The sequence below is a fragment of the Schistocerca gregaria genome, chromosome 7 (assembly GCF_023897955.1).
Source record: "Schistocerca gregaria isolate iqSchGreg1 chromosome 7, iqSchGreg1.2, whole genome shotgun sequence".
Lineage (NCBI taxonomy): Eukaryota > Metazoa > Arthropoda > Insecta > Orthoptera > Acrididae > Schistocerca > Schistocerca gregaria.
In genome coordinates this window covers 493227656-493252935 of record NC_064926.1, presented here as the reverse complement: position 1 = coordinate 493252935, position 25280 = coordinate 493227656, and the positions used below count along the sequence as shown (strand labels likewise).

General features: G+C 42.7%; 1 protein-coding gene across 2 annotated transcripts in view; it reads right to left on the bottom strand.

Annotated features, from left to right (window-relative positions):
* LOC126281720 (galactoside alpha-(1,2)-fucosyltransferase 2-like) overlaps positions 1-21125 on the bottom strand; it is an 88352-nt gene extending 67227 nt beyond the window's left edge. Inside the window, exons 1-2 of one of the 2 annotated variants that reach the window (XM_049980895.1) lie at positions 21001-21125; positions 10500-11200 (exon numbers count right to left, since the gene is read on the bottom strand). In XM_049980895.1, coding sequence (XP_049836852.1) covers positions 10500-10871 — 372 coding nt within the window. In that variant the 5' untranslated portion in view covers positions 10872-11200; positions 21001-21125. The remainder of the gene's footprint in view (positions 1-10499; positions 11201-21000) is intronic. The other variant, XM_049980896.1, reaches the window with a different exon arrangement.
* Between the last annotated feature and the right edge of the window lie 4155 nt (positions 21126-25280).

The following is a 25280-nucleotide window of genomic DNA, read 5'->3' as shown; positions in this document are numbered from 1 at the left end:
CCTCAATTATTTGTTCGATATATCCCAATTTTTGGTATTCCATTCTTATATTTCGGCGTTGGTTTTTGAACATATTGCATATTACTCGACTTTCCCTATAGATTACACCTATATTCCTGGCCACAAGTTAAAACACGTGTTCAGTATGGTCTCCCGACTCAGCAAAATGCTTTATCCGTAACGTGGCATGGTCGACATCTCCTCGCAACATATGCTGCGTAATCAGAGCGATGCTATCTTTCATATCAGGAGTAGTCCAGATAGAAGCCAGATAGACATGATCATTCAGATATCCACACTATCACAATTCACATGGATTTAAGCTGGGACATCTGGAAGTAAACATATATTTAAATTGCCTAGAGATATTGCGGGCGCTACCGAAGGATCCTCCAAGCAAGTCTTTCATGTGGCAAGTGACAAATGGTGTCGCCCCATCTTGCATGGTGGTAAATTGGGTATCTGTGGTAAGTTCCTACGGGACCAGACTGCTGGAGTCATCGGTCCCTAGGCTTATGCACTGCTTAATCTAACTTTAACTAACTTACGGTAAGGGCAGCACACACGGCCATGCCCGAGGGAGGACTCGAACCTCCGACTGGGGAACCCGCGCGAAGTGTGGCAAGGTCATCTTGCATGAAAATAGTGGTTTGGACACAATTGCGTTATTTAAACCTGAAATCACGCGTTGCACAAGGAGGTCTTTATAGCATGTAGCTGTCACTGTACACCTAACAGGCCAATGAGGTGTCATCTCCTCGAAGAAAAACGTTCAAAAATGAAGGAGCTTCTGAAACCACACCACACTGTCACATAAGCTCAGTGCAGTGGACGTTCCTGGAAAACATGTGAGGGAGTAGAACCCTATATGCGACAGTTCTGTGCATTCACAGCATTGTGCAGAGTAAAATGTGCCCCGTCCGTCCAAACAATATTCCCTGGCTAAAAATCATTCACTTTTATACGCTCCAAAAGCTGCATTTGGTGCACACTGTTAATCTTGAAACGATTGTTGTAATACACCAACTATGTTACGTAGTAATGTATAAATCTGTTGTTGTTGTTGTCTTCAGTCCTGAGACTGGTTTGATGCAGCTCTCCATGCTACTCTATCCCGTGCAAGCTTCTTCATCTCCCAGTACTTACTGCAACATACATCCTTCTGAATCTGTTTAGTGTATTCATCTCTTGGTCTCCCTCTACGATTTTTACTCTCCACGCTGCCCTCCAATGCTAACTTTGTGATCCCTTGATGCCTCAGAACATGTCCTACCGACCGGTCCCTTCTTCTTGTCAAGTTGTGCCACAAACTCCTCTTCTCCCCAATTCTATTCAATACCTCCTCTTTAGTTATGTGATATATACACCTAATCTTCATCATTCTTCTGTAGCATCACATTTCGAAAGCTTCTATTCTCTTCTTGTCCAAACTATTTATCGTCCATGTTTCACTTCCATACATGGCTACACTCCATACAAATACTTTCAGAAATGACTTCCTGACACTTAAACCTATACTGGATGTCACCAAATTTCTCTTCTTCAGAAACGCTTTCCTTGCCATTGCCAGTCTACATTTTATATCCTACTTCGACCATCATCAGTTATTTTCAGAATGAGATTTTCACTCTGCAGCGGAGTGTGCGCTGATATGAAACTTCATGGCAGATTAAAACTGCTTCGGTAGCTCAGTTGGTAGAGCACTTGACCGCGAAAGGCAAAGGTCCCGAGTTCGAGTCTCGGTCGGGCACACAGTTAAAATCTGCCATGAAATTTCATCAGTTATTTTGCTCCCCAAATAGCAAAACTCCTTTACTACTTTAAGTGTCTCATTTCCTCATCTAATTCCCTCAGCATTACCCGACTTAATTCGACTACAATCCATTACACTTGTTTTGCTTTTCTTGATGTTCATCTTATGTCCTCCTTTCAAGACAGTGTCCGTTCCGTTCAACTGCTGTTCCAAGTCCTTTGCTGTCTCTGACAGAATTACAATGTCATCGGCGAACCTCAACGTTTTTATTTCTTCTCCATGGACTTTAATACCTACTCCGTTTTTTTGTTTCCTTTACTGCTTGCTCAATATACAGATTGAATAACATCTGGGACTATACTACTTTATTTTTCTTGTTACTTGCTTTTGATAATAATTGCAATAACCTAAAAGATTCATCTAAACTGAAAGCGAAGAATTTTACGCCACCGATAAAGCGACGTGAATAAACTGCTTACTTTGTACTCCAGTTAACATAACAGGGAGCACCTGAAATGACACTGGGCAGGCACACGCCTGGATGTTACGTATAGAACACAGTGAGTTGCTAGGAGCAGGAAGGCACGAGAGCAACACAGCCAGAAGTAATATGGGTGTGGCACTTGCGCGGGAAAGCGGAGAACGTCTTGATGTTTCTAGATCCATCTTCCCGTGGGTAGACCTTTCCGTCAGCTGGAAAGCGCACCAAACAGCTACGAGTATGTCAAAGGGTAATCCCCGTCCTGGTCTGCTATGCAGTATATCGAGATGTCGCAAAAGACATTAAATAGTCCCAAGAGTTCTTAACCCTCCAGGTTAATAACTCTTTATTTTAATAGTAATCTAAAGAAGGTAATAGAGGGAAATACCTAATGGGCCAGATTCCTCTGTTTCAGTTCACATGTTTTCATTCATTTTCAAAACTAAATACTTCTTCTGTGCCTCGCGAGCGCGAAAGTATATGTTTCAGTTGAGGGGGTGCCAGCTAAGGTGTGGTTGTGCAAAAAAAAAAAAAAAAAAAAAAAAAAAAAAAAAAAAAAAAAAAAAAAAAAGTCGCTGGTGAGCCGTCATAGGACAGTACACGTAAATGAAGTTGTTCATTTACTGGGTGTCCAGAAAAGGTCTCCCTGATTTCAAAATTAAATATCTCGAAAACAAAGATCGATACAGGAGTGCAGTAAACGGTATGTTTATTGTGAAAGCTCTAAGAAGTTTATACAGAAGTTTGAAATAAAAGTTACAAAAGCTGCTAACAGATGCCGCTGTAGGCTGTACAGCTCATATGAGCATACATAAGTGAAATAATCATATGAAAACAATCTTTGCAAACAATCACATCACAATGTTTTCAAAATGTTCACCAGGTGCACTAGAGAGGTGGCGCAAACGAAGAATAAAATTCGCCATCACATTATGTAGTGTCTCAACCGAAATGGATTCACATGCTACAGAGATCGCCGATTCAAGCGTCCAGCGTGGCGGGATGCTTCGGGTAGACCATGTCTTTCACTGTGCCCCACGAAAAAGAGTCACAGGGAGTCAAATCCGTCGAATATGGAGGCCAATCCATGCCTGCACCAGTAAATTTGGGATATTCCAAAGCAATGACTCGATTCCCGAAGTATTCCTCAAGAAAGCGAAACACTTGTTCGGTCCGATGTGGTCGGGCTCCATCTCGCATAAATCATTCAGTACCTGGTCGATCCTGTAACGCTTGCTGTGTGGCGACAAATTGTTCCAAAATTGCAACGTAACGTGCACCAGTGACCGTTTCTCGAATGAAAAACAGGGCCAGTAATACCTCTGCTGCATACTGCAGCCCACACAGTAACTTTAGGAGAATACAGGGGTTTCGCTTCACACCAATACGGCTTTTCGGAACCACAAAATCGACAGTTCTGCTTATTCACGTGTCCATTCAGGTGGAAGTGTGCTTCATCTGTAAACCAGATGCAGCCAACATCAAATCCTTCACTAACAATCATTGTGAGCATCTGATTAGCAAAGGCAACCCTTTGTTGCACAGCTCGTACGGGTATGGCCTGGTGCGTTTGAATTTTGAATGGAAACATGTGTAGGCTCTTTCTCAGTATTTTCTGCGTCATGTAACGCTTCAAACCAGTCTTAGATGCAATTCTACGGACGGATGACATTGGATTTCGCTGAATAATTCCAGAAACTGTGGCGATATTTTCAGGCGTAACTGCAGTTTGCTTGCGGCCAACATGCCCCACTAGATCATCAGTTACGCTGCCTGTTCGTTAAAATTTCGCGAAGAGCGTGCGAATGGTTTTCGCATTGGGTTCTTTTGGAACATTAAATCGTGTTTGAAAACTTCGCCTTGTTGCCGTAGGACTCTCTTATAACCTGTGGTACTGTAAAACCATAAAAACGTGTTGTTCAATGGAGTACATGGTTTTAATCTCTTCCCTCGGTACGCTAACCTCCTTTCACGTTTCAGTAGTGGAACTGATCGCTCTGGGCTTCTGATCACTATTTATACTAGGCATTACGTATGGCGATTACAGCGCCATCTGTTAGCAGCTTTTGTAACTATAATTTCAAACTGCTGTGTAAACTTCTTACAGCTTTCACAATAAACATACGGTTTATTGCATTCCTCTATCGATCTTTGTTTTCGAGATATTTAATTTTGAAACCAGGGAGTCCTTTTCTGGACACCCTGTATCATGTAATGTAGTATTTTCTGAGTACCATCGCTTTTCGGAAACTGCTCCGAGTGTCTGAAAGAGCGTATTCCACAAAAATCTCACACAGTGAAGTGTAGGAGTAGGAAGTGACTCTGAATGTGTGTACACGCATAATTTACAACTGCGACGATTATTAGAACGATGGCAGAAGTGCGTTCCCAAGTCATAATCCCGTCTGAATATGACTGTAAGTGATTCTAGGGAATGGCTTACCGCTTGCGAAATTTCTGATAGTAGTGTGTTCCCATGGTAGTTTATTACGCGCATACGAGAAGACTATATTCTAGAATATAACTGAAAGATCTGCGCGGCAATGCAAAATTAATGAATGCAAATAAAACTTCCGTTACATATTATTTATCCGTGTTCCTCCTATTTTAAAATATGAAGTGCTTACGGTACGAACCAATTGTGTTTGATTTTATTTCATTATTAGTATCAATCAGTTGTTGGTTTCTAATGTGGGGCAATCTCTTTAGTTATCTACTCGTCATTTCGTGTTCGACAGCAAAGATAAGGAACCACAGTTCACTACATTTTTGTGGCGCTCGCGGTATCTTACAAACGTAAGATGGCTTTTGGTATGCCGCCCACCGTGGTTCATGAAAAAAGTGGCACGTATGCAGTTAAGTAACTGCTCACTGGCATCCAACCGATAAGATTCAAACATATTTAGGGTTTGATAATAAAATAGCATTATTCCCGTTGACTAAATACACTCCTGGAAATGGAAAAAAGAACACATTGACACCGGTGTGTCAGACCCACCATACTTGCTCCGGACACTGCGAGAGGGCTGTACAAGCAATGATCACACGCACGGCACAGCGGACACACCAGGAACCGCGGTGTTGGCCGTCGAATGGCGCTAGGTGCGCAGCATTTGTGCACCGCCGCCGTCGGTGTCAGCCAGTTTGCCGTGGCATACGGAGCTCCATCGAAGTCTTTAACACTGGTAGCATGCCGCGACAGCGTGGACGTGAACCGTATGTCCAGTTGACGGACTTTGAGCGAGGGCGTATAGTGGGTATGCGGGAGGCCGGGTGGACGTACCGCCGAATTGTTCAACATGTGGGGCGTGAGGTCTCCACAGTACATCGATGTTGTCGCCAGTGGTCGGCGGAAGGTGCACGTGCCCGTCCACCTGGGACCGGACCGCAGCGACGCACGGATGCACGCCAAGACCGTAGGATCCTACGCAGTGCTGTAGGGGACCGCACCGCCACTTCCCAGCAAATTAGGGACACTGTTGCTCCTGGGGTATCGGCGAGGACCATTTGCAACCGTCTCCATGAAGCTGGGCTACGGTCCCGCACACCGTTAGGCCGTCTTCCGCTCACGCCCCAACATCGTGCAGCCCGCCTCCAGTGGTGTCGCGACAGGCGTGAATGGAGGGACGAATGGAGACGTGTCGTCTTCAGCGATGAGAGTCGCTTCTGCCTTGGTGCCAATAATGGTCGTATGCGTGTTTGGCGCCGTGCAGGTGAGCGCCACAATCAGGACTGCATACGACCGAGGCACACAGGGCCAACACCCGGCATCATGGTGTGGGGAGCGATCTCCTACACTGGCCGTACACCTCTGGTGATCGTCGAGGGGACACTGAATAGTGCACGGTACATCCAAACCGTCATCGAACCCATCGTTCTACCATTCCTAGACCGGCAAGGTAACTTGCTGTTCCAACAGGACAATGCACGTCCGCATGTATCCCGTGCCACCCAACGTGCTCTAGAAGGTGTAAGTCAACTACCCTGGCGAGCAAGATCTCCGGATCTGTCCCCCATTGAGCATGTTTGGGACTGGATGAAGCGTCGTCTCACGCAGTCTGCGCGTCCAGCACGAACGCTGGTCCAACTGAGGCGCCAGGTGGAAATGGCATGGCAAGCCATTCCACAGGACTACATCCAGCATCTCTACGATCGTCTCCATGGGAGAATAGCAGCCTGCATTGCTGCTAAAGGTGGATATACACTGTACTAGTGCCGACATTGTGCATGCTTTGTTGCCTGTGTCTATGTGCCTGTGGTTCTGTCAGTGTGATCATGTGATGTATCTGACCCCAGGAATGTGTCAATAAAGTTTCCCCTTCCTGGGACAATGAATTCACGGTGTTCTTATTTCAATTTCCAGGAGTGTAGTTAGGAGGGATTGATTAATACGTTTTACAATTCGCCACCGTGCCTCTTAAGTTCCTCAGTATAAAATGCGTCGTAAATTATTTTGAATAGTTGGCCAGGGGGAAACATTTCTTGTGACACAGCTCGAGCACTGGCTACAAAATTTGAGGCGTGTGCTGCACGGTCGGCTATATTTACAGCAACTTCATCAACAGCTGCCATTAGAATGGTCGCCTCCCTATCCTACTGCATCCTCTAAATCACCCGTTTCTTCAACTTCCTTGTTTAAAGTCGTTAGCCCATTTACTGAATGGTGCCTCTTCACAGCTGTTCCTGTCAGCGGTGTTCCCGCAATGCAGCGCTGCTACTGCTAGCGTTGTGATAAAACAACTTTACCAGCAGTGTCAACAGCCAATGTGCTTCGTACAGAAAGCTTCACCTTCTGAACCCTTTACACCAATAGTCATTTCACAAAAGAAATCGACACGTATTGCCAAGCGACAAACAGCATTCTAAAGTCAAAACGGGAAATACTTCACACTCTGATTGCTTCCAGCGCCACATTTTCACCTGTTGGCAGGAAGTGGAATTATTACTTTTACAGCATTCTCTGTGAGCAGACTGATTAATGAATACACCTACGATGTTTCAGCTTCCTGTGGTGTATTCTGCCAGAACTGCAGCACTCGGCACATGATCAGTTTAACTAAAGCCACCCAGTAGCTGCAGAATATTAATAGGAATGTAACGATAAATTGATACTGAATGTACAATTATGCCCTTTAGAGCCGGTCGGGATGACCGAGCAGTTATAGGCGCTTCAGTCTGGAATCGCGCGACCGCTACAGTAGCAGGTTCGAATCCTGCATCAGGCATGGATGTGTGTGATGTCTTTAGGTTAGTTCTAAGTTCTAGGAGACTGATGACCTCAGAAGTTAAGTCCCATAGCGCTCAGAGCCATTTGAACCATTTGTCCTTTAGATTGACATACTGCGTGCTCATATTACTTACTATTTTTTGCATATAATAATATGTATTCACGAAGAGGATTTCAAAACACATTGGGAAGAAGTGTTTACCTTCCTGTCTATCTTCCGTTTCCTCTTCCTCTTTCTCTTTGTCAACTAACCACGAATAGGAGGCCTCTAACTATCACTCCACTGTACAGTACTTCACGCTGCTGCAACAGGCGACTCCAGTGAGGCAGAGCAAGTGACAAACTGATGGGCACATGGAGGTTTAAAGTGCGTACTTTCAGAAGATCTTAACTTACTGTGTACTATTAGAATTGTGGCCCAAATTTTCGATAAGGGTCTATCTTTTTTTGTCCTTTATTGTGATTTCATTCCCCTACCCCATGTGAGCAGGGGAGGGCTGGCAGTGGCACAATCCACCGCTCTTCAGCCGAGTGACATGACAGCTACTAAAAGGAGAAAATTATACATATAAAGGCGATAAAAAAAGGGGACATAAAACAGAGTAAGGGTAGACAATGGAGGAAAAATATACAGTGACACAGAGACATTCATGGGGGAACAGTTAAAATAGTCTAAAAAACACAGTTGACGATTCATAGAGCACAAAAGTGACACTGACGTCACATGCACAAGTTAAAAGTTGGCCATAGTATTAAAACATTGTAGAATAAGGACACCTTAAAACCACTTGAAGAGATGAAGCACACACGATAAAGAATAAAACCTACCAGGAGGTGCCTCACTGTACCAGAATGAAGTAAGTGCAAACTGCGTAGTGCAATTGGGATGTTAACGACAATGGGTTAGTTATAAATTGCTGTCAACCTTTATATCGGAGATGGGAGGGAGAGAATCTCCTAAGTTTGAAGCAAATAAGTTTCCTGAAAATAGGTTACAGAATTGCAATAGGCAGAAAAGATTGGTTACATTCTATCAAGTTTATTCTTACATATACTTATGTGAGGTGTTGGATCATAAAACGCTTAGTAAGATTTAGTCAATTTATTCGAACTTGCTACTTCAAAGCTAATTGCTGGTACATATAAGAAAAAAGTACAAAGCGATCACTTGTTCTGACAGCCTCTGTTCAACACTATTCCAATGAAACTAAAAATCCTACTTGACTTGCAGTTCCTGAGTGTCCACCAGAGTCTATCACCATCTTCTCGTAGTTGAAGTCTTTATCAGCTGTATTGGCTGCTATGGGCCTAGTCGGCTCCACTGGCATCTCACTGCGGAATCTCCAAATTGCCAACACTGGCTCTGAATCTGCATCTGAATCTCTGCTTCTAGTTATTCCACTGCCTGGCCTTTTATTTCGTTTATAATGTACTTGGGTGTACAGGAGTTAATTTGTTTCACATTACCCTTTCATATCTAAGTGACTGGATTGCACAAGAATGCCTATGGTTCCACAAGACACTCTTGTTTCTAATTGGTCGGCTTTCACAAGAATGCCTTCGGTACCACCCAACACTTTCGTTTCTAGCTTCACACACCTTAATTTGGTTCCACACAAGTCTTTTCTGCACATGACTGTTGTATTATCGCCCTAGTGTTTGCGTCTTCTATTGCGCAAGTTTGATTCGTGCTGCTTCCTCTGGCAGGAAGTCAAACACTAAGTTATTTGATCAAGTAGCCATACTTGGAAGCCTCCACCGCTTATCTTGTCCCTATGTCCTGGTGGACTATTTCCTAATGTCAGCTGGCTGTTTGCCTATGGAGCAGGGACTCTTATTATGATCATAAAAGCAAGAATGAAAAAAAAAATTCTATGGTCACATCAGAGGGACCTGCCAAGGGAGAGGTCTGAGCGGATGGAAAAAGAGGGGAGAACAAGGTGCAGCTGGGGAGGGGATGGGATGAAAGGAATGGGGGTCGGGGGTCATGGGGTGTACCAAGAGACAGGAGACAGGTGGGGCGGACATGAAGAGGGAAGACAAGGCAGGAGGGAGTGAAGAGACACTGAAGGGGAGTACAGGAGAGGGAGGGGTGTAGGAGGGGGAAAGCCACCCAGGAGAAGGGAGGGGGAGGAGAGGAAGCCCTGAGGAGGTTGCACGAGGAAGGTGGGATTAGAGTTGGTAGGAGGGGTAGACGTCAAGGTGAAGTTCATCATCCGGAAGGGGTATGTGCTGAAGTTACATTGTGAAAGGAGGTGGAGGGTGAGGAGATGGAGAGATAGCGGGACACAACGACAAAGGTGCGGAACTGGGCTGGGGGTGAAGAGGAATGGGGACACCAGGGGGTGGGGGGGGGGGGATCGAGTTGGTGGGCAATATACAGGGTGCAGATGTGTTCAAGGAAAAGAAGAAGGTGGGGGAAGGGGATGAGGTCATAGAGGATGCGTGTGGGGGATGGAAGGCGGATACGGAAGGTGAGGCGGTGTGCATGGCGCTCGAGGATTTAGAGGTCGTTTATAGAACATGGGAGGGGCAGAAATCCTAGTAATGCTCGCATAACAAAGGACGGGGCGGATCACAGAAGGGGGTTAGGTAACGTGAGGCAGACTGCATGGCGCTCGAGGATTTGGAGGGCGTTATAGAACCTGGGAAGGGCGGAAATCCAAGCAATGCTGTCATAATAAAGCATGGGGCAGATCAAGCATTTGTAGGTGTGAAAGATGATGGGAGGATGCAGTCCCCATGTCCAGTCGGACATTAGTTTCAGGAGGCGAAATCTGTTGTGGGGTTTTTGTTGGATTGTAAGGAGATGAGGAGTCCAGGTGAGCGGGCGGTCAGTGTCTATTGCTGAGACTGATATCTTAAAGTGTACGTTTCCTCCTTAAAATACGAGATCAAGTGTTGGTTTTTTGCATTGGCTGGAGTCAGATCTGGGACTCCAGAATTTTCGGGTAAGAGTGAACGACGATACCTCTAGACCGTGGGGCGCACTCCATTTACTCTCCATCTGTCTGAAAAACAAACGCAAAGCGTCCTACCTCGTGGAGGCGATCGCGCAGCTGCGACGGGACGAAGGCGGTGAGGTTGTGGAGGCGCGCAGCCGTCCAGAGGGAGAGGAACTCCATGATGAGGTTCCCCAGGCGGCCGCCAGAGCGCACGGTCACGGCGCCGCGTGGTAAGCACTTCACGCTCACCTCGGACAGCGCGACTCCTGGGAAAGGATGGTTGTTGCTGGAGAAGCGATACGTGAAAGGCGCGCTCGCCGCCGCCACGTCGTCTTCCCAGAAGACCGACCGTGTGTACCACGTGCGGTGCACGCAGAGGCAGACCAGCAACGCTGCCGACGTCACCAGTGCCCATCGCAGTCCTACAGGGCGTGGGCGTCGCCTGCCCTTGCACAAGTCACACATCACTGTCCACCACCAAGAGTCGATGTCACTGCCACGGTGCTAGAACGCCAGGAACATCAAGACGAGTTACACAAGTCTTCACACCCGCACTAGTGAACGATAGCGATCGTAGCAAAAATGTGTGCCGATTTACCGATCACAATGATAGTATCCCCACATCACTCCACTAGTTTACTCCCTTCTAGTACACTTCCTACCTACGATGCTCAGGAGTCATACCCTTTACATCCAGTAACATATTTCCACGTGAAAAGAAGCCTGTTCCGCAAAGTCACTGCTGTATGTCTGCGACTCCTTGCCACGTGAATCGTCTGTATCCACTGGTCCTCCTGGAAATGAAATAAAGGAAGATGTAAATTTCTCTAAGTTTTCAGGATTTCCTGGTTATTATTGGATGTAAAGCCTTCTGAGCTTTTAGGCCGTGTCCTCGTATGTGAACGGCCAACTAGATGTCCCAGAAGGTGTTATGTTTCTCGTTTATTGCCAGTATGATGAAAGCTGTCAATATAATGTTAGAGTACTGGGAGACAGCCATTCCAGTCAAATAATGCCATGAATGGAAACTGTAGCATTGTGTAGTATAGCGTGGGGTGTGTGTTCCAACGCATGAAACGACTGAAAAATAAGTTTCTCATATCCAAGTGGCAGTCCAGAGCAGGGTCTTATAAAGAACTATAAATTTGCATTTTAAAATTTTTGTCCAATAGGAAGACAAATTGAAACCCTTGCTATGGAGCTATGTACATGAAATAATCACTTCTAAGTAGGGTAAAAAAGTGTGTATTGGTCAGCCAGGCAGAGGTATGGCATTTTGGCTACGTGAACATGAGAGAAACTGGAAACTAAGGAAAGAAGATTCAAATTTGCTGAGTATCTTTTAGCAGAAAATCATTCATACTATGTAGAATGTGAAATTTTACATTCTGCTAAAAGAAAAAAGCAGAAAGATGACCCTACTGGAAATCAACAAAAAGATGACACAGAATGCCATCCTAGCATTAAACGATGACTCAGTGTCCATTTTCCCCTTTGTTAAATTAAGGTTTCGTTACAAATACTAGATTCAGACTTTAAATTCATTTTATATCTCATCTGTTGTTAAATGCACCTCCACATAAAAATTTTGTTTACACATCATTTTTTCGCTAACGTAATTATTTCTGTGGGATAAAAGTGTAATATTATACTTTCTCATCACTCCCATTTCTGTATCTTCTATACAAATAATATCTGTGTAACTCTCATATCATGTTTATCTGTGTTTACGACATTCGGTTGCCTGTCACCTGAAGGTGGCATGAGGAACCTGATGTCGGTTCGTGACCAAATAAATATAATTTTGCGGAATATCAGGAATTTAATATAACGTATTGTGTTAGTAACTTCTTGAAAGGCCTCTCACCGACTGCGACCTTCACCTGTCCTCTTTTATTAATGCTATCAAAATCTACACGACCTTGCTAGTAGGAGAAGAATTTGGCAGTCTACGTCGTCAAATCAAAGGAGATCAGCAGGTCAGTGACTTTGTCTGGTCTGGGATCATTTATCAGTAATGCCAATAGCCGCAGATGTTTTGATCGCAGTAACGCTCTATTACGTCCAAATGATTAGCAGATCACCAGTCACTACAGACACATCTATAAGAGTCGCAATGCGAGTGGAAAGAACACTTGCCACGTGTGCTCAAAATTTATGACCCCCCCCCCCCCCCCCCTGCAACGCCAGAGTGAAATGTCTGGCTACTACAGCCAGCCCACATCGTCATTCTGTCGGTGCTAAGACGAGTCGATAAGCAGCCAAAAGTCCTGAAGGAGCCCCAGCAGGGGTGGCTCAATGTCGACTACAGGAGGACATGATTAGGTTTGACTGCCCAAGCGATTTGACATTTAAAGCATTTTCTGCCACTTTCTCTGCTATTCACTGGGAAAATACTTCTTCATGTGTAACGAGTGATTCTCCGTAACTGAACTTGTAAATACAAAGTATAAATTTACGCGATCATCTGTTAATAGTGAGCTTCGCGTGTGAAGCCGAGTTGTTGTTTCCATGTTCAGCACGGTATTTCGACCAACCCAGCCATCTTCTTCAGATGCCACGAGGTAATCTATTATGTGTACTCGCTGTCTTCACTCCAACCAGACTGTGAGCTGTTGTTGGTCTCGCGCTGTTATTTAGAGCCAAGATGTCCATTGCTCCCTTTGACACTCTTTTGTTTTACAGAGCCCCCACTGATACTCTGTGAAACTATTAGTTGAGGGTGGCGTTTGACCCGCCAGGGAAGCCAAGAGCGCTAGCGCGCTGCTTCCTGGACTCGGGTAGGCGCGCCGGTCCCGGATGGAATCCGTCCAGCGGATTAACGACGAGGGCCGGCGTGCCGGCCAGCCTGGATGTGGTTTTTAGACGGTTTTCCACATGCCACTAGGTGAATACCGGGCTGGTACCCACGTCCCGCGTCAGTTACACGGCTCGCAGACATCTGCAACACATTCGTACTCTTTCATGATTTCCACTAGACACAGACACTTGGGGTACACTATTTCCATCCCAAGCTGTATGGGGCGGCGACAGGAAGAACATCTGGCCACCTCTTACGAATTAACCATGCCAATTCAGTGTTTTCAAAGCAGACCCCGCAAGTCGGGATTAATTTTTGGAAAGAGAGAGAGTGTCGGACCCCGCGTTAGTTAAATTGAAACGTCCATCCTCGCTTATTAGATTTTCTTAATCTTCATTTCGATAGTCTCCTTATTTATGATGTTCCACAAACTTGGCGGGCTTGAGACCAACAATAGCTTACTGTTGTTCAAAATGTGTGTGGAATGCTAAGGAACCAAACTGCTGAAGTCATCGATCTCTAGACTTACACACTACTTGAACTAACTTACACTAACTTATGTGAAGAACAACACACACACCCATGCCCGAGGGTGGACTCGAACCTCCGGCAGGAGAGGCCGTGCAGTCTGTGACATGGCGACTCTATCTCCACTGCCACTCTGTGTTGCTAGCTCACTGTTGGTCGGAGTCCAGACAGCGAGTAGACTTAATAGCAAAACTCGAAGTACCCGAAAAAGACGGCTGGTTCGGTCGTCAAAATATTGTACGGAAAGTGGAAACAAGAACTCTGCTCCATACCCGGAAGCCCCCTATTAACCAGTCAAGCAGAGAAAACCTGAGAGATGATCACGTATACTCCATAGGCCATCTGACGGTGTTGTGGACGAATGTAATTCTGGCATCTCTATCTTCCCGGCACACTCCCCCCTGCTGTTCCCCGAATGGCACCTGGGAAGAACGACTGTTGGTAAGGCTCCACACGAGTACTAATTTATCTGATTTTCTCGTAGCAGGTGTTTCGCGAGACGTATATGCGAGAAATTAATATTTTGACGGACACATCTTTGAAAGTGAGCTCTCGGAACTTCAACAGTAAGCCTCTCCTTGGCGCACAACGCCCCTCTTGTAGCGTTTGATACTGGATTTTGTCAGGTGTCTCCATAACGCTCTCGCACTTACTAACATTCGCACGACGAAAAGTGCTGCGCTTCGCTATATCTTCTCGACCTCGTCTGTTAGTCCAGGCTCATGAGATTACCTGAGGTTATGTAACACCGAAAATGCAGAATGCATGGGACCTGCTACCGATAAATAATTTTTTTAATTGTATGTAAATATTTGTAATTTAAATACTTTCTTTTAATAAGTAAGGACATTGCTTCACTGTATGTGTACATTTAGGTAGAAGTCTGTTGACGTTTCATTGTATTGATCTATGTTTTACTGTGAAACTTATAAGCTTTGGGAAAAAGCCAAAGGAATTGTTATTTGGATCGATTAGCAACGAGAATAGTCCTTGTGCGTTGTAATATCTTTGGGTAGGGGGTTGTTGCGCAGAGCGCGCGGAGAAAGCGGGAGACGGGTTCCAGCGCTTGTAGTGTGCGGAAGTGTGGTGTTGCTCTCGCGATACTACCATTTTCGGCGGCATCATGTACACGCGCCAGTCAGATGACTAGCAGCAGGAGGAAGGACAGTGGACGGGCGGAGGAGGTTACAGTTACCGCACTGGTGAGAGTACTACCTGAGATTACCGCACTAATGAGAGTACTCTGGAACCAGTCAAACGACTGTTTTGTAAGCCACTTTTTTCGTGGGTGTATTATATTACCTTAGGATACACGTAATGAATTTCAACCTGGATCTGCTATTCGTGCTGTTTGTTTTATGTGGTCATTTAACTTTACGAGGGCACCTATCAAGTTTTAATAACCAGCGCTAAAAAAAAAAAAAAAAAAAAAAAAAAAAAAAAAAAAAAAAAAAAAAAAAACACACACACACACACACACACAATTACGTGTTTTCTTTTAGATGCCTGCCTGGTGTCCTGAAACACAATGAAATCGCCGCACCACTCTGTCAGTGGGCTGCACCTTCTTGATTTGCCTCCTCTATCGGTTTGCTAAGATACTGTGCAATCGGAGTTTTAACATATCCCAAGACTGCAATCAAGGAACTGAAAAAAGGCGTAAATTTTATTTTTTCAGGTGGTTATAAAAACTCGATGCCTGCCCCTGTAGGTCACTCCAAATGGCTAATCCTAGTTTCACTGATGTGCACAACGTAAGGACGAAAGTAGGTTTGGCTTGATTTGTCAGTGCCAGGTACCACAGCTCTATGTCATTTGGACTATATACGGGGAGAACTTCTACTGTACAGTAAAGAAGACAGAAGAAAGCAATACCCATGAACAGAAATGACACTTTTATCCAAAGGTAGTAATTAAACTGAAGTCACCGCGACTTGTGATGGCCCCCTAGACTTACAAAAGGCGAGAAATAGTATTTAATACTTTGCCGTCCACACGTCTCGTACAAATTTATTCGCTTGGCACGGCAGCGCGAAATCGGATTACTTGGCTTGTCGCTGGCCGCTTGTCACCTTTCCGTTGATGACAAGCTTCAAACACATTGACTTGCCCGCATTAATATTTCCGGAAATCCTCTATTTTGCCGTATCGTTCCACAAACTCGAATTTTCTTTTCAAGTACCTTCTCTGCAAGTTCTACACTGTTATAATAATTATCCATGTAGAGGTGATGGCACTTTCGATAAGAAGGTGTCAATAGTTTCATCACTGTTTTTGCTAAAGGCTGTACAGCGCCGGAATATATCTTGATTGAGGAAATGTATCCCATACTCGAATCACACAGCATCCGAATAAGTATGCCATATTTGGTAATTTTCGACGGATTGTAAACTTAAAATTTAACTGTCCACGCCATGGTATCATTCCTTCATCAGATGAGATGTTTTGACTTAGATTAGACGATTCTTTAAGCATTTGGAAAAATAGTCAGTTACGAATTGCACTTTGAAAAGCCGGTCGGCATTATCCAGTTTATTGTTGTTGTCAGGTAAATTTAAAATGATAATATTTGTCTGAATCGGTTGCGGGACGTTGTTTTGCGAAATATCGGTGTGTCTATCAAGGGATTCGTCGACCAGTAATCATCGATCCTTGATTTTTTTACAATTCCCGTAAGGATAGCAAGCCCAAACCATTTTCTAAGTTCAGGTCCCTTAACGTCGACAAATTTGGAATTTTTTAAATCCAGTTTCCTTCTATTGCAATTTTGACTGTGATACTTGTTGGTTTCGTTGCTATTACATCCAAATAGATCGGTCCCAATATATAATTCTACAATGTCCACAACGCTCTGTGTATCTTTGGGAAACATGTGTGGACCCAGAGATCTTTCAAATTTATTATTGTTCCTCAGTAAATCAACGTCTGACCACTATGCGCTGTCTTCTTCTTCTCATTCATCCTAATCAGTTGGCAACCGTAGCGTTCGCCGAATTCTTCTTGGACGTATTTCACTATCTTCCGACGATTCTGCTTCACTTCCATTTTTTTGATATCCAATGTCTTCTTTCCAATCGTCGAAGTCGTCCGGAACGTCTGACGAGACGACGTCCGCGCATTCATCGTAAATAATCGTATCGTCTCATCCGTCTGCCATGATGTAAGTGCACAAGTTCTTATAAAAACAAAAAAACTTGTTGATGTGTGTAAGTTACTGTTACCTAAACGAAACACCGTCAGAATGAATACGATACTAAAGTGCTGTCACCGGCCACTGCGCGATACTATGCTCCATACACGACTGTTGTGTCGCCAGCCACTGAGCGATACTATGCACACGACACCACTGTGGTGCCGCCGGCCACTGAGCGATACTTTGCACACGACACCACTGTGGTGTCTCCGCCGGCCGTTGACCGCTATTTCGCGCACGACACCACTGCAGTTTGACCGCACGGCAAAGTGTTAACGGGGTGTGTGATGACTATGGACGACAGTGCATGGTCTGCAGCATGCTGCCATGTTGCCACAAGGATGGTGAGGAGTTCTTGACGTAGGGCGTTCCATTCCTCCACCAACGCGTTTGACATTATTGCTGGATGGTCACTGATGCATGTGAATATGCTGCTGTATGTCTCCCCAACCCACACGTGCTCGATGGGATTAGGGAAATCGGCGGGTTAGTCTATTCGCCGAATGTGCTCCCGTTCCCAGAGCTGGGAGGACAACAGTGTTGTAATTGAGTTTATCGTGTTCCAAGATTTGGGGGTCAGTTCGCCCATGCAACATTATGCCACCTCACACCATACTGCCAGGACCACTTAAACGATCATATTCACCAATGCTGCACTTACCCTCATATAGCGAGTGGTACGTATAATCCAGCCAGGAACATTGTCGAACACTATCGTTGTTTGTGTCTAGAGTCAAGCCCTGTTCCTACACTAATTACTGTCGATCCTCTGCAGGTCTTGCTTCATTACGCAGTGATCTCTGGCGTTCCAAGCTTCCTGCACACAACAGCATCGTCCGTGAAAAATGTCGCAGAGCTCCTGCATAATCCACTAGATCATTTATAAACACTATGAACAGGAACGGTCCTACAACACACTGTCGGGGTACTTCAGAAATTATTTTTACATGAAACAGATATTGCCACACCTGAGCATTTCTTGGTATATGTTCATTATCCCCTGTTGGCCCTACCTCATTCGGGTCCCACACACTTGAGCAATATCCCAGGATGGTTCGCACAATATTTTTTGTAAGCAATCTCCCATGCGTTCTACCAACGAACCGAAATCTGTTGTCAGCTTTACTTACGATCAAACCTACACGATGTCTAGCTTAGCACCCACTGTTTCATTCGCATAGCTGTATGGCTTTATTCATACATGGTCTTTTCCAAATGTACTTCTGGCCAAAAAGCGATTCTGATAGCTGGAATCGGATGGATTTTAATCCTGGATTTTGCGTTCTTGTGGTGATATTTCTATGCAAACTTTCATCCCCTAACACTTATTTCTTTTTGCAATGAATAATTCCAGGTAAGCCACTAATGATTTAGTTAGTGATCCTTCTTTACTACAAGCCTATTTCGGCTAAAGCACCATTATCAAGTAAACTTGTAGATGCTTCATTTGGTGAGTACGCTTTCATTTATAAAAGTTGTACAGAAAGGTCAGTTCGCATACATGCTTACATCTAGCCGGAACAGATGCCAATATTGCATCAGTGAGTAAACTTTCACTGTTGTTGACAGATCGTTATAATCAAAGTTTTGTTCGTACAGAATATTTTTGCGAAACACTTTTGACATCTTGAATGACAGTTTATTCTCGTAGGTGCTTTGTGTTTACAGTGCGCTCTTTGCTAGTCAGTGATGTGAGTTGCGTTTCATTGCTATTATAATGGTGTTATCATTTGTATCTATGGTATCTTGACCTGTATGATTTGAGATGAAATAGCTCCGCGAAAAATTCTATAACGGTCAAACGGGAAGAAATTTTATCATTATATTCAAAGAACACACAAGAACGTGCGACAGGAATCAATCAAGCTTTTACCAGCAGCTCAAAAGCCAAAACCAAGCAGCAGAACATATCAAAAATACGTTACAGGTTTTACATAGAAAACGAAAGGACATACCATGGACATATTCAGAGAATTATAAATATATACATGGACAAAAAATTATCCAAACTATATCATTAATGAACAAATCTATCTCAAACACCTAACTTATCCAGAACATTTTAGTAACGTTTTGAAGAACGAAAACAGATAAAATTCAGAGTAGACAGAAAACGAAAGATGCCATAGATACAGATGATAACAAAATTATAATAGCAATGAAATGCAACTAACATTCCTGGATAGCGAAGATTGTTCTGTAAACATAAACAATCTAAGAGAATAAACTGTCATTCTAGCTGTCAAAAGTATTTCTCAAAAATATTCCATACATACAAAACTTTGGTTATAGCGACCTATCAACAAATACAGTCGACAGTTTACTCAATTATGCAATATGGGCATCTATTCCAACTACATATAAGTATGTATGCAAACTGACCTTTCTGTACAACTTTTATAAATGTATACTCACCAAATGGAACATCTACAGGTTTACTTGAGAACGGTGCTATAGCCCAAATAATTTTGTAGTAAAAAAGAAAGCTAACTAATTAAACCATTAGCAGCTTACCTGGAATTATTCATTAAAAAATATTATCTTATGACGTATTCCATGCTGTGGGCCCGATTAAAAAGAAGACAGTTCTTTATTTCTAACCGATATAACGAAATATTTTCATAAAAATTTGTATCCTATGTTTCACCACCTTAGGGGTTGAATTTCTAAAAACACTGAAACATATATGTTTTTATCTATAACTAGGAAGTCAAATACAACTTTTCAGAAAAGCAGCTCTAAAACGTTTTAGTACTTCTTAAATAATTTATTTTCACCGCTTTTTGTGTTGAATTTCCAAAAATTCTGAATAACGTATCTTTTTGTGACCGAGAAACCATGTACCAAATTTCGTAATTCTAGCTTCAAAACTGTCTTAATAGAGACATTTTTTTAAAAAAAAGTCATCTTATTTCATGACCTTAGGGTCGTCATTACAAAATTCCTCTGTATTTTATGCTGTATAAAAAATGAGACTTAACATAAAAACATCAAATTTTTTCAGAAGTGGTCTAAGAAAGTACTTGGTAATGAAGCTTCACTTTGCATATTCGTCTTCAGGTTTGGCAAGTGACTCTAGACAGCTCCCCTCCTCCCCTAGTTGATTTTCACGTAGTATAGTGTACAGGACACGGAAGAAAACTTGTCAGGCAACATTCTTTAAATACTGTGCTTGACAAAGAAAAGTGAGGCAACCAGAAGACATGGATGTCATCAATCTAATTTGGTACATGTAGACACCATCAGCGGGTATCGTAAACGTGATTTTCTCTAGTTTGCCTCAAATTCTTAAAATAATTTTATATTTTATTTAAATAATTACAACAGTTTCAATTGCTGCTGACGTTAGGGAGCAGGTGTAGTCTGACGAGTTCTCTTCCCCTGTCCTGTAAGGTACCCTAAGTAAAAGTTAATAAGAAAATAATGAAAAGATAAAAGTTTATCGCTTACTTCATTTGCGATATTCATGTAGTAAAACTTCAGCATGAGTCATGAAGTTTATATTTCATACTTACTTGCCACTAACTCTATTCACAAACATATTCTGCAGACAGTATCCACATATACTACTGAATCCATAAGCAAGACTGTGCCATTGTGAGACACACAGTTCAGGAGATGTGATGTAAGAATTGAAATGCCTTCTCATTAACGTCAGATGTTCCACCTATTAATTAATTTGCGAAGTTAAGTAATTAGTCGTTTGAATTTGTCATGTACATGGATTTCGATTCTTTAAGGAATTGGGGAGGAAGGGGCGCGGAGGGTTTTCCTGTTAGAAAAGTACTTTTCTGTTTTTTTTGTTATATGCACAGTTTTAGGTTCTTGAACATTTAAAACAAATTGCCAGCGTTTGCGCCCCTTTGAAATATTAACAAGATATGATTGGATGTTTGTGCAACCTTTCTCAGATCCGGCTTCATTTTATATACTTAATAATTACCGGAATAAGTATCACATAAGTTCCAAACACAATCATTATCGCGTGATGCGATGCGGGGAAAGCCGTAGCTTGTAGAAACGAATGTACGCACAACGGTATTTGAGCGAAGTCGCCAATGAGCCCAGCTTACCTGAACTGGCGGCCACTCGTCCAGTAGAGCACTTCGCACCCAGCAGTGCGGCCGAGTTGTAGCCAAGCCAGGTCTGTCGTGGCGTCGGTTGCCCACCCGCTGACCGAGCCGTGATAACTGATAATGGGCACGTTCGCGAACTGGAAAACCTTGTGGATATCTTTAGATAAGTAAATGGTAATTTTGGCTTCCAAGAAAATACGGTGTATATTTTGACACACAAAAAAACAAGTGTGCAGTTTTTTCCCAAACTGGAGCTTCACCAAGGCATAAAAGTTGAGGTCGTTTCGCTGTTTCCGCACTTGACAATGACGCTTGATGCAAGTAGTGGAAAATGCTCATTACAGATGACGTAAGTCTGCACTTGTCGTCATTAACATATTCTGTTAGCATCTCTTTTCTTCATTTGAAAAGCTGTCGAGTAAATACCTGTTTTCGAAGACCATTTTCAACGAACGAAGGAATGTTTTAGATGGTGAAAGTCCAGTAATAGTGCAGATTTTTGGACACCAAGATTTCCGCAATCTAAAAATGAACGCTAATGTACCTTAAAAAGTAGGCTACACCACAACACTCTACCTGCAGAAGATAGGATCTCTACTGAAAGTAGTCAATAGCCATCCTTTTAGCGTGTACTTGACTGCTTGATATGGGCGTCCAATTGACAACATAATTCAATGAAGGCGAAATTTTAAGTCTGTACATTTCATATAGTTTTAACGATATTGATGAGATGGTTTGTACACTTGTATCCAGAGCGTGTGTTCGAATATGAATGTGAAATAAACGATTAAGGTTTCGTTATTTGTCGAAGAACTTGGTTACTTATAACGTATTATATTTATTTCGAAATATAATTATCCAGAATTAATTCAGTTTGAAGTTACTGAGGTTAACATTGTTAATTACAAGCGTTCAAATCGGCTTCAAATAAAATACTCATTAAGCAAAAAGAAAAAGAAAAAAAAAAAACCGGTGCGACCACGAGGAAATTATCCAAATGGAACGGACATCGGCAGATGTCATGTTACTGTACGTACAAACAAATGATTACAAATTTCACAAAAGTTGCGTGACTTGAACAAGAGAAAGAGCTTAACAAATTGAGCTCAATAACACAGTGGTCCATCTCTGGCCCTTATGCAGGCAGTTCGGCGCGGCATTGATTGATATAGTTGTTGGATGCCCTCCTAAGGGATATCGTGGCAAGTTCTGCCTAACTGGAGCGTTCGATCGTCAAAATCCCCAGTTGGTTGTATGGCCCTGCCCATAACGCCCCAACCGTTCTCAGTTGCGGAGAGAGCTGTCTAACTAGCTGGCCGAGGCAGGGTTTGGTAAGTATGAAGACAACCAGCAGAAACTCTCGACGTGTGTGGGAGGGCATTGTCTGGCTGATATGCAAGCCCAAGATCGTTTGCCATGAAGGGCAACAAAATGGGACGTAGAAAGTCATCGATGTACGTCTGTGCTGTAAGGGTGCACCCTTGGACAACAAAAGGGGTCCTGCTAAGCATGAAAACAGAAATAAAAACTTCTTCCCAATTACAGAACAACTAACATGATGTTCCTGAAGGTTAAAAATCTCCTAACGAATCGCAAAGAACTATGCAAGCTTTTAGGGGAGACATATGCGCGAAGGGGAGAGGGCCTAAACCTAGCGAAAGTATACAAGAACTTCGTGAGGGCACACGGACATGTGCTTTTGGATTTTAAGGAAACCAGAAAGTGTTTTCCTTTCACTAGGCACTCTGAAGGTAATGCAACTAAAATGCCAGGATTGTACCCTTGTAAATACCGAATTAGGTAGGCTTTTAGATGAAACAAAAGCAGGAACTCTTTCTGCGAAGTGGGAGGATTCCAGGGCTCTCCTTACATTACATCACAATAGCAGAAACACCAAATGCGAAAGCATTAATAAAAAATCCATAGTAACACAAATAACCCAGTTTTGCTCTGAACACATCGCCACAGCAGAAATAACAGACGTACAAAATTTATATAGCTCATGTCGTTTAATACGCTCATACTCGTATGATACAAAACCTTTCTTAGGCGAAATAAAGGACATAGAACGACACTCAGAAAGAAAAAGACTGCTCATTCTAACCTATATCACAGCAAAATCCCCCATGTGGAACTTAGACCTGAGACCTGACGACAGAGGAAAACTATTACTTAACGGTAAATGAATACAGCCTCTTCATAGTGAATAGGGAGGGACAGCCACCTTCCTACCACAGAGAAGCCGGCGGCGTAAATAACATAGATCTCTCATAAAATTGTGGGGATCCACAACCTCCAGATGCTTCATAAATGTAAATATAGCCCGTAGTAGGCTGTAATGCGAAGTTTATTTAATTGTACGATTAACTAATTTTGACTAAGCGTTTTTGTCATGCACCTGTAAAACCAACATGGAAAAGCAATACATTGTCTGCATACATCGCCATGTATAAATAAACTTTGCACGCCTCACATTAAGATAAAACTATTAGTTTTCTAGATTTGAAAATAATAAACTTTAGGGGCACACATAGGTTTGGCATCCATCGTGAGCCAACGACAACCGCTACCATAATCCAGAACGACTCATGTCATCCTATTTTACATAAGCGTGCCTTTTTTCAAGCAATGATAAGTAGCTGTGAAACATTCCTCCTGATAGTAAGGAAGTGAGTAAAGAATTAGACACGTTAAGGAAATAACTTGTAGAAACGGTTATGATAGTAGAATGGTTTCAACTATGCACATTAAAAGACTGAACACCTCAGCAGAAAAGAATGTAGATAATATTACACTAAAATGCAACTAAAATGCCAGGATCGTACCCTTGTAAATACGGAATTAGGTAGGCTCTTATATGAAACAAAAGCAGACATCGCCTGCGTTCAGGAACTCTTTCTGCGAGGCTGGAAGGTCCCAGGGCTCTCCTTACATTACATCACAATAGCAGAAACACCAAATGCGAAAGCATTAATAAAAACCCCATAGTAACACATGCTACGTTGCTATACTATGGACGCTTTTCTGATGAGGCAGCTAAGGCTTTCCGTAATACGAAGGTACAGACGACTTTTCGCACACAATATCAAATTGACAAATCTCTACGCCATGATACCCACAAAGCTGACGTAATGAAGTAATCTGGGATCTATAATGTCAGTTGTGATGACTGTGAAAAAATTGCTTGGGAAGAACAGAGAGAAATATTGGAACTATACTGACGGAACATATGAATATTAGTACCAGTAACAAATCTTCGTGCAGCAATCACTTACTGCTAACAAATATACTGCGAACGGCCCTAATGCACTAGAAGTTTTACATGTTACTAGTAAAGGTATATTAATGAATATGTATGAAGAAATCGAAATTTATACCGTTTTTATTAAGCAATGAGAATGTGTGCTAAATGAACAAACAGAGTTTAAAAGCAGGATTTTCCTGCAGAATTTTAAAAACGTATTATGTTAGGCTCTGTGCATTGTATTTCGATGTTGCTTTTTCATTTTAATGCAACCTCCGACCCTTTGCTACCTGTGTTTGCCTTGCGTAATCTTTTTCATTTTTAACGGCTCTTGTTCAAATGGCTCTGAGCACTATGGGACTTAACGGCTCTTGTGTTTGACAATTTAGATTTACGTTGAACAGCTCCCAAAGGGTTTTTACAGTTGTTCTAAGCTTATAATGTATGTTACATCGAGACAACAGTATACTTGTAATGTCTCTATTCCACTGCATCAACAGCAATGGCTCCTTCACTTCATATCGCAAGTATTATTTGTTTCCTGCCCCTCCCTAGATTTGTATCTATTGACACCGTGTTTTGTTCTTAATAAATAGTTCATCTGTTACTCGGTGTCCATACAATAATTTATACTAATTCCTTCCTTAGTTCTGCTGTTGGTTACCATATATCTCTCCTCGAAGTATGTGATGCGTTTCTATGTATTTGTCAATATTAGAGGCATGCATATAACAGCGAGAACAATATTTTGGCATCTTTACGTATCCAATAATGTTTGATATAGTAATGTTGAATATGCATCTTCACAAACTGCTCTGCTTTAGGACTACGGTTTATATCTCAATGTTAGGCTCATTTTTACTTGGCCTCATAACCTTACTAGTTTGACAATTTCTTATTTTTGCCGTTATTTTCTCACGTCATTTTTCGATATGATGTATTTTTACTGAAATTACCAAAATGTTTTTGTAGGTATTTTACAGTTTAATAACGGAATTTATATCGTGACAACAGTATAATTGTTGTGCTGTGT